General features: G+C 36.3%; 2 protein-coding genes across 2 annotated transcripts in view; both read left to right on the forward strand.

Annotated features, from left to right (window-relative positions):
- Window positions 1–3,365: 3,365 nt before the first annotated feature.
- Window positions 3,366–5,391, forward strand: LOC116027599 (transcription factor bHLH85-like). Its single transcript, XM_031269304.1, has 4 exons — window positions 3,366–3,956; window positions 4,361–4,594; window positions 4,714–4,845; window positions 5,299–5,391. The coding sequence occupies exons 1-4, from the start codon at window positions 3,366–3,368 to the stop codon at window positions 5,389–5,391; spliced, it is 1,050 nt and encodes a 349-aa protein (XP_031125164.1).
- A 764-nt stretch (window positions 5,392–6,155) lies between these two features.
- Window positions 6,156–10,377, forward strand: part of LOC116027280 (activating signal cointegrator 1 complex subunit 2 homolog) — a 9,746-nt gene continuing 5,524 nt past the window's right edge. The window contains exons 1-4 of the mRNA XM_031268806.1: window positions 6,156–6,793; window positions 8,362–8,521; window positions 8,625–8,686; window positions 9,297–9,391. Coding sequence (XP_031124666.1) covers window positions 6,373–6,793; window positions 8,362–8,521; window positions 8,625–8,686; window positions 9,297–9,391 — 738 coding nt within the window. The 5' untranslated portion in view covers window positions 6,156–6,372. The remainder of the gene's footprint in view (window positions 6,794–8,361; window positions 8,522–8,624; window positions 8,687–9,296; window positions 9,392–10,377) is intronic.

A 10,377-nucleotide genomic window follows, 5' to 3' on the forward strand; every position in this document is an offset into this window, starting at 1 on the left:
TTTGGTTTTGTTGTGTCATAGATTTGCTGCGTTCCCCAACATTTATGATGATCACATATGTTGTTTAATAGATTACTGTCTGGTTCCTCTCAACCCACGTAGGAGTTATTCCAATTTTGCACGTTCAATTCAAACTGGATAGATACATGGAGCTCAGTTATCCATCATATATCCTCTCCAATCTTCATTATTCCTTCTTGCCTTATCATTTCTGCTTAACTGACAAGTGTGTACATTTCACTTGGACCTTAAACTTTTTGTTCATATATACCTTAAACATTTCACTGATAAAAAAAATAAAAAATCACGTTATGCCATAAGCTTTTTGTTCATATATAGTTTGATGACCAGATCTTCATATATGTATATTTTATAGTGAAAGTGTATGGTATCGATCGAGACCCGTGTTTTACAAAAAAGAAAAAAAAAAAAAAAGGTTGTACATGATACTACGAGACATTGTGTCCAATATCAGGTACAAATTTAAAGCTTTTTTCATTCAATTTGGGTTGTACCAGCCTACCAGGTACAAGAGGCATTGATCGATACCAATGGATTGTATCAGGTATAAGAGACACTGGTATCAATTGACACCTTAAAATTTTTCATATTTTATGTATATATATTCATTAATTACTCATAAATTAGTCCATTTTATTGCATTTCTTTATATTATTCACATTTTAATTATTTGACCCTACCGTTAAAAATGTAAAATATACCCTAACTCTGCAAAATTAAGACAATTTTGGTCTTTCGACTAACAAAAAATGTCTCAATCATGCAAAGCAATATATATTGCATTGCTTCATGAACCTGCATCCATTATTCAAGAGTGTACATTGAGTTAATTAGCTATGATAATTTCGTGCGATGAACTTATCGAGAGATACAATAATCATACTCTAACCACTTAACCATGCATCCTTTCATGCTCTAATACAACTAACTTCGGTATTCATATTGTAATAATTAGTATCGCATTAAAATAAATGTTCCGTCATAAAGTGTGAATTGTTGTTCTTTTTTTCTTTCCTTTTGGAAGATGAAGTAGCTAGGGTAATTGCAATGGTTAGGTTTTTGGCCAACTGGAACAAATGGAAGAGACAAAGAGCGACTTTTCCGGTTACTCTGTCGGAGTTTTGAAGTTCTTATTGTGCAGAATGTCATACTTACCTCCACGATCATGGCCGTCCTAAATGTTAATCTTCAATTAAAAAAACATATGGCACGTTCTCTCATTTCCACACGCACAACGAACTCTCTTTTCTATTTGCTCCCATACTCTCTGTATATGTGTGCTGCCAAACCCTATTGTCATTAACACTTAATTACCCCATTAGCTAGGCTAATGCTTAGTTAACCCTAATGATATTCCATTTCTTTTTTTGGGTGTAGTCCAGGATTTCCACCGTGGGATACAGTGACTAATCCCCTCGCTGGATTGTAGGCACCTCTATTGGGTGGGACAGCTGGTCTGAAAATTTAATATTGCTCTATTTCCGTTTCTGGTCAAGTACGTATATGAGACAACCTTAGTCAAGTTGATTTGACGTTGATTTGATAACCACAATGTTTTAAGTTTGACACTCCGTAAAGTTATTAATTGGTTTTCTTAGTTTGATTCGGTCAGTTATGCGCAACGTAAATTAATTTACCTTTGAACTTCTCCTAAAGCACATATTCAAATAACAGACACGAACTTTTTCATAAATCAATGTAAATATTACTTACTCCGTATAAGATACATTTCTTTCTTTTCTATATATCTCCAAATATAGTTCAATTCTTTTGACTAGTGAATTCAAGATATGATGAACAACCTATTTAGCTTTTACCCACCATTGGGGGCTACTAAAGCACATCCAGCTAGACTCTAAGGTAATCTCAAATTTGGAGTGCAAAACTTTCTTTTAATTGAATAATGGCAATTTATAAATTAATTACGAAGATTTCTAGAGAGCTCAATGGTTCGTTTGCTGGATAAATGAAACATTATTGGAAAAAAATAAAAATAAAAAATGTGTTTGCTTATACATTTCTTCAATATATATAGAAACAACAAATGAAAAGTAGAAAATTAAACGTTAAAGTGTTAAACAAAAGAGTTAATTCCAGTGGAGTTGCTTGTCTTTGGTGGCAATTTCAAATTTAGTCTCAGGTTATCATTTTTGTCATTTAACACCCCACACTATAATATTTTGGATACTTTTGGTCATTCTTCTCCATGAAATCCTAATTTAGGTAAATGTATTTTCGTCTCTTAATTAATTTATTTTTTATTTTCTCAATGAGTTAATTCCAGTGGTGGTCTCTTATCTTTGGTAGTAATTCCAAATTTAGTGTTAAACAATCGTTTTTGTCATTTAACAACCCAGACTATCATATTTTGGACACTTTTTTGTATCCTTCCAATAATCCCTATTTTAGGTAATGGCATTTTCTGGTTTTCTGTGTCAGTTTTTTTTTTTTCCGTCTCTTCAGGGTGGATGCACAATCTCCTTCATCTGGAGCATCTTCATCTCTTTCAACCTAACGCCAAATCGTTCTTCGGTGCGAGAGAATCATTTTGGAATGCAGTTGGAAAGCTCAAGATGTCGCCACCTGGTCGGCTTCAGCCTGATCGCTATTCTTTTAGTCCATGATTATGTGAATCATCTACTATAGTTGTCGAGAAAAAAAAAATTTTTCTTCTTTGTCATAGAAAAATGTCCTTATCTAAAATAGGGTTTTACTAAAAAGTCAAAGGACCAAAAGTATTTAAAATATGACAGTGTATAGTAGGGTGTTAAATGACAAAAGCAAACTAAATTTAGAATTATCACCAAAAATATATAAGGAACCTCCGTTGAAATTAACTTTCAAACAAAATGAAGAATTGAAGTAAACGCGGTCTAAATGTCTAGGTTTTGAGCTAATTAAGTTTCATTTGCAAGCAATAGTGAGCCAAGAATTAGATGGAGACAGTTTAACAATCTAAAACACTAGTCCTAATGCTTAATAAGCAAAGTCAAATAGTTAATGGAATTGAAAGAGTGGGATCATTATATATTTTAATGCATCATTGCATGAACTTGGTCCCTCTGAGTTGTACTTTGCCTGGTGGTTGGCCCCACACTGGACTCCAGGGGAGATTAGGTACAAAAAGCTTGGACCTTCCCCCCTAAAAACTAATCATTTGGAATAATAATTTCAATATACTAATCAAGTCAATTAACCCTCACTTCAGCATTCTCTCCATATACACTTTCATAGGTATAAATATGCCCTAAACTTTCTGCTCTTTACACCACCAAAACTTTCATTAGTCACTCCATAACACCCACACCCAAAGCTCCCACCTTTCTTGCTTTTTTGAACCATCAATGGAGGCTGTGGGAGCTGCTGCATTCTTTGATGAAGAATGGGAGTGTCTGAGCAAGATGTTTTCTCCAAGTGAGAATGGTGATTTCATGTTTCAGCTCCAATGTGATCTCGAAAACGGGGCGATGGCAATGGCTAATAACAGCCAAGATGATTGTTTCTTGTCTAACTATTCTGACTATTCTGATGTTGTGACCAATAATGCTGATGAGTTTCACCAGTATTTCTCACAAGAAAGTAGCAATAGCAGTGGTGGAGATCATGGTTTTAATTTCCCTTCTCCTCCCATTTATCATTCCCTCCTGCAGCCTAATGATGTGATGATGATGAACCTTGTCCAATCTGAGCCCTTGGGGTTTTTTGTTGTGGATGACAACATTGTTAATTCCTCAGTTCCTGTCTGCTGTCCTAATGAGGTTATGGGAGCAGACATTGCTGTCTGCTCAAAAGAAATGATCAATAGTGGTGAAGGGCACCAGAATGTCATTGCTGATTCAGCCAAGAACTTGCAGCAGCTCAAGAGGAAACCTGAGAAATCAGCAGCAGAAGATTCATCTGAGAATCCTAAGAAAAAGCCCCGGGTTTCGCGAAATGTGAGTTCACACTTCACAACATATAATTGTATAGATAAATCTCGACTTGCCCCTTCATGCCTCTGTCCAACAATCCCAGTCATTAGGTGCTGGTGTTGGACTTGGCCTTTAGCAGCCTCCGCCCAACAATTCCCCAGCACCAGCCAGTCTTAACTGGTCTTGTTGGGACTCATTAGGCCAAAAACTATATTTCGTAGCAAAGGTCACACATTTTCGATAGGCAATATACTAAACTTGACTCTTCAAGCCTCTGCCAGCAATCCCCAGACTGGGTGCTGGACTTGACCTTTACTGACCTCTGCACAATAATCTCCCAGACTGGGTGCTGAATTTGGCCTTTACTGGCCTCTGCCCAACAATCTTTCTGCAATGATTCTATATTTACATTTTACTACTAAATGCAGGCACAGAAAAACAAGAAAGTGGCACTGTCAAAGTCCAAGCAGAGCCCTGAAAGTGGGAATGAAGATCATCAAGAAGATCAGGAGGAGAGAAATGCACAGACCTCAAGCTGCAGCAGCAGTGATCATCAAGATGAATCTCTGGAGCTGAACAGGGACGCCCTGAATTCGAATTCCAGTGGGAAAGCAAGGGCTAGCAGAGGGGCTGCTACTGATCCACAAAGCTTGTATGCAAGGGTACTGAACTGAATTGAACTGCCACCTTAATTTCAGTAAACTTCATCCATTTATGTTAATCTTGTTTCATTAAACTTAAACCTACATGTTGTCTTATAATGTTGGGTACGGTTTTGCAGAGGAGAAGAGAAAGAATCAATGAGAGACTGAGAATCTTGCAGAACCTTGTCCCTAATGGAACAAAGGTTGACATTAGCACCATGCTTGAAGAGGCTGTTCACTATGTCAAATTTCTGCAGCTTCAAATTAAGGTAATTAACTTGATACAATACTAATTAAATTAGCATTACATTAATTCATCGGCATGGACAACTCGATCAGTTGGTTCATGGGCGGTAGATTGTGGGTTAGGACACAGAATCGAGTCATAGCAGCTCCACTGTGGGAGTTACACTCAATGTGGTGGACTCCTTGTGTGCACCTGCAGGCACTGATCCTCCCACCTAATCTGTCATTGAATCACAGTGAATTCGTAATTTACCCATCTATTATTCTGTCGGGTCAGGGTGTGAGGGGCCTCTTTCTAGACCAGCATTACATTAATTCTCATTTCCGTAATTTACCCCTCGATTATTCTGTTGGGTCAGGGTGTGAGGGGCCTCTGTCTGGGACAGAATACATTAATTCTCGTTTATGAACCTTAAATATTCCAAAAAAAAGTCATGGTAATTAAACTTGGTTTTTTCTTGGTTGTCATTCTCCAGTTACTAAGCTCAGAGGATCTTTGGATGTATGCCCCAATTGCCTACAATGGAATGGACATTGGCGTCTATCAGAAAATGCTGCCAAGCTTGTGACCAGATACAAAGAAGAATGCATATTCTGACTTGCAATAATTATCCCAGCAAAAAAAAAAAAAAAAAAAAAAAAAAAAACTAATTTTCATGTTGATCCTCAAGAAATAATATGTAGAATAATTAACATAAAATTAAATGGTCTCCAAATGCATGTGTTATTACTTATTGGAGGACTACCCGGAAATATGATACATGAATCTTCTCTGGCACTGCAACCATATTCATGTATGGTCCCAAATTGAGAGTTACAGTACTTTTGTAATTGTACAAAGATTTCTTTAAGTAAAAGTAATTGTTATCACTTCTCTTTGTTTTTTTTTTTTTTTAGCTGTCATCTAACACCATGAATTATATCTAATTATTCATGTCACACTCTAAACTTTTATATAATATATATTAAGCCACGAAAAAAAAAATCGCCTAGAACTTTTAGCAGGTTTCCCTATCTTCATGCTGACATGACGTTTCTATAAATCTTACACTGTCAAAAACCTCACATACCAGACCACTCCATCCACCTATCAGACACACACTCTCCAATCAATCTTCGATATCTACTGCGTACGGTATAAAATCTAGTAGATCATAAGCTCAATACTTCTCGTTATGTACCATAGAAATGGTACGATTTGTCAAAGGGATAAATAAAATAAGACGCTTATCTCAATTACACTATTAAATGATTATATTTAAAAAATTGTAATCAAGATTTTACAATTTATACCACTACCAAAAAAAAGAAGAAGACAATTATAGAATTCCATTTACTCTTGCGCGTTTCACAAAAGTCGCAAAAGGTTAGATCGTTTAGTCGTTTCATTCCTCAGAGAAGGAGGTAGGTCATAGGTGCGTTACAGCTTACAACTCCGTCCCCGGCGACGCAAAACCTCCCTAACTGTAGTGGCAAACGGCTACTGAATCATCAAATCGATACACACTTATATATACACATACATAAGTCGATATACGCTGCGTATAATCATGTCTTCGAATCGATACAGCAGCCAGAACAGGTACCAAGGCGGCGGCAGCAGCAGCAGCAGACCACAGCAGAAGTTTGTGCCGAAGAAAGATGTCCAAACCAATCAAACTCTATCGAATTCTCTCAGGCAACAACAATCTAAGAAGTCCGGTGGCGCCGCCTCCACCGCCGGCGGCGGTAGCGGCAGCGGAGGAGGATCGGCGAGCAGGCTTAGGATGTCGGAGAATGGGGACTGGGTTTCCAGTGGTGTCCACAGTGGCAATTTCGTCAATTACTTGCCTCAGGATGAGGCGGTTGCGGCTGGGCTTGGAGCTGACGAGGGCGGATTGGATCCTGTGGAATCGCAGCGAGTGGTGGATCTTTTGAACAGAGAGTTGTCTCGGTTACTTAAACTGAACCCTAGAGATTTCTGGCGAGAAGGTAAGCTTATACGATATTTTTTTTGTTTGTTTAATTCTGCTGAGCCTTCTGCTGCCTGAGCTAAAATGTTTCTTCTTGTGCATTCTATTTAACTACTAATTAGTTTTTAGGTTTTTGGACATAAGTAAAGTAGTTCATCCATTGTTATATGGCCAGTATGAAGGTTCCTAAACACCTAAGCTTGCTCTGCTAAGAATGTGGAATGTGAAATGACTATACATGCATGACTGCAATTAGGAATTTGATAATTGTTGAATGAAAATTTTTAATGGGCATCTCATTCACATTTTCATTGGAATGGAATGTGCTTGTCTATTGATGAGTCATGTGTTTGTTCACGTCACATCACAAACAGGTGGTTCCATTATCATTTTCCATATGATGACTGATCAGAGAAAAAGAAAGTTAAGCTATTACTGGCTTTTGAGAGTGGCACAGACTTGGGAGTGTTGGGAATACGTTATTTCCTTGAGGGTTGATTTTTGAAAGTTTCACTAATTTTGATGGTGACTGAAGTTTGGTGAGAGGAAAAACAGAATGTAGTAAAGCATCTATGTGCAGTGAGAATACTATAATGCTTTCAGCTTGAAAGCATTAGGTAAAATTACTTGTTCTGTAACACCATTATTATGTGGACATATTGTCAGCTATGTTCTACAGGAACTCTGAAAGGGTAGTATTTCCACAATTCCATGTTTTGGAAATGTTTTGTCTCAATAATGTCCTGAAACTCATGCAGAGATGTTTCCAAAATTGGAAACAGGTTTCTGGTTCTTTTTTCTTTTTAAAATTGAGGTAAAATTTTAGAATCTGGAAAGCTTGCTTTAAATTCTATTCGGTGATATTTTAGTGAAGTTCGATACTGCTTCCCTTCATCCCAGCAACTGAGCAACACACCAACAAAAATAGTGATGCAGCCTACAACCAGCAGCGGGCAGCGATGACATGTCTAGCAACACAAGGACTAATTGACTATGGATTTGTGAGCATGGAAGATGTTAACATCCTATAGTTTGCCAACCTATCTTTAGATGAACCTGGGTTGGAGTTTTTATATTTTTTTAATGGAGATGTTATTTAAAACATGAATGTTTAAGTTTAAGAATAATTTCGATTTTGGATATTGTGTATTTGTGTTATTATTTCAAATAAACGTTGTGATATTTAACTATTTATTAATGATTTAGTGCATTAATTTTATTTATTAGTGTAATACTTTTTTCATGAAACTAGTAGAGAAGTAGATAATTAATATTTATATATATTTTATATAAAAAATATTTGCAAATATACCTATATATATTTTATATTTATATGTTTCCCTCGCGTTTTGTTTTCTACATGTTTTGAAATTATTGTTTCATGTTTTTCATTTCCGGGACTGTCAGCATTTAAAAAACTGTAAACAGTTGATGCTAATGCTTTTGCATTTATACAATTTAGCATATCTTTTTGTTTGAATGCTAAATGTTCTCTTGCCTGTTGTTAAGACGGATTTTAGGGGTTACTTTAGGTGCTACTTGCTAAATATCTTTAACTCTTTCTTGCCTACCTTTCATTCTTCTCAGTGGCCAGCGACACTTCCCTTCACTCTTTCCTTGAAAGCTTTCTTAAATTTCGGAGTAGATGGTATGATTTCCCATACCGAGGAGCAAAGGGCATAGTTGCTGGAGTCATTGTTGGTGAGTTTGAGCTATCCCGGCGTGTCTTCATGACCTTATATCGCATGTAAGTTACAGTCACTTCTATACTCCTTTCTTTGGGTGCCCCAGTGGTTTAGTATTTTCCATTTTCCATCTTAGCATCATGTGAATATCATTTCTTATTGTAGATCTTCTAATCGGGATCCTGGAGTCAAGGCTGCTGATAGTCTCAGTCAGAAAGATTATTCAGGTATATTATCCTGCTCCATTGCAATTTGTTGTTTATAACTTCTCAAGTAATTCAGAATTAAATAAAGAAAAAAAATATAGGCCCCGAGAATGTAGTTAAGCTTGCACTCTGTGATATTGTAATTATACAGATTCACCTGAGCAGACACTGTTGTTTTGTGATTCTGAATTCAACAAGGAAACAATATAATTGGCCCTGATGGTGTAATTAAGGATGCAGTCTGTAATTGTAATTGTACAGATTCACCTGAAAATCTGGCATTCATCTCTGAATGTTACTTCCAACCAATCGCATATTCTCACTATGATTCTGGAGACCTCTTTGTAATTATCCTACAAGTGTAAATTGAGCAGAGAGAGCCATCTATTTTATTTTCTGTTGTGGTGACAAGGAGTGGACATTGGAGCTGTCATATTCATTGGAGTAGGATTATAAATCATCTAATTGAGATTCTAGTTATGAAAATATAGTTTCTCTGCCACACTTGGAGATAAATTTTTATTTATTTATTTATTTTTTCTTGTATTCATAAAGTAAAGCACTTTTTTTACAGGTGAAATGTTTCTGTCATAAGCTTCATTGTGGTGTTAATAACTATTTCCACTTATAGCCCTTTTGCAGGAGAAGAAGTTACTTAACTTGCCGAAGTTGTTAGAAATATCTGCTATATATGGTCATGAAAATGAAGATTTGACAAGAATATTGGTAAGATCTGATTATTTGCTTTAGTGTTTTTATTTCTAAATGCCTTCTCCTTTTTTATTTTCCAACCCCCCCTCCCCCTCCTCTCCTCATAGCTTACTTTTGCATTTGAAAGCAATAGCTTCAAATAGTTTGAGTGTACAGATGCCCATTGTATATGGTTCTAATAACCGGTTAATAGTGTAATACCAATTACCTGAAATACTATATCTAGCCCTATTCTAAATTGCGCTACTGGAAGCCTGCTATGGAATGGGAGGCATCTCCATATGGGTCATTCTAGAGAAGCGAACAAAATAGAACTTATTTACCAATTAAATTGTGGAAGTCATTGGACTTGGTCCTTGTGCTTATGTTAAACTTGAAAATTTAGAATGCTACAAGAAGCTTAAATTGATTGTATAATTCAAAGCTGATAAAAACTAAAAAGTGTATATGGATCACCTAAGCAATGCATAAATTTCTTTTGATGGTTTTACCTTGCCCAACAAAATGTTTCTTGATATAGATAGAAAGATGTACCAATTTTTAAAACCTTTTGTGTTAAAAAGCTTATGGATTACTTTTGATTTAAATTATAAGCACTATTGTTGTCAACTAATCTTTTACTCCATGCATGTTTACTGTCATCTGACCCAATAACAAGGTTTTCTTGCATCATCACTGAAATGTGTTACTTGGGTGTATTGCTTCATTTGCTTTGCATGGGGTTCTACACTTCTACTCAAGTTGTATTAGAACCTAGTTTTACAAAATATCAATGACCAAAGCCACCACCCCGTTCTCATGTTAATGGGAAAGAAACAATATGATCACTGTATCAAATGCATGAACCAAGTTTAAATCCTATTGACCTTTATAGCCTACTATTTTGAAGGCATGTTGCTTGAGTAACTTAATTACCATAACCTGCTGCCTTCAAAGGATATACAATCAGTAGATAAATTCAATTGGTCCATAACAATCCCCCCCCCCCACCCACCCCCCAC

This window comes from Ipomoea triloba, chromosome 8, assembly GCF_003576645.1.
Source record: "Ipomoea triloba cultivar NCNSP0323 chromosome 8, ASM357664v1".
In the NCBI taxonomy this organism is placed as follows: Eukaryota; Viridiplantae; Streptophyta; class Magnoliopsida; order Solanales; family Convolvulaceae; genus Ipomoea; species Ipomoea triloba.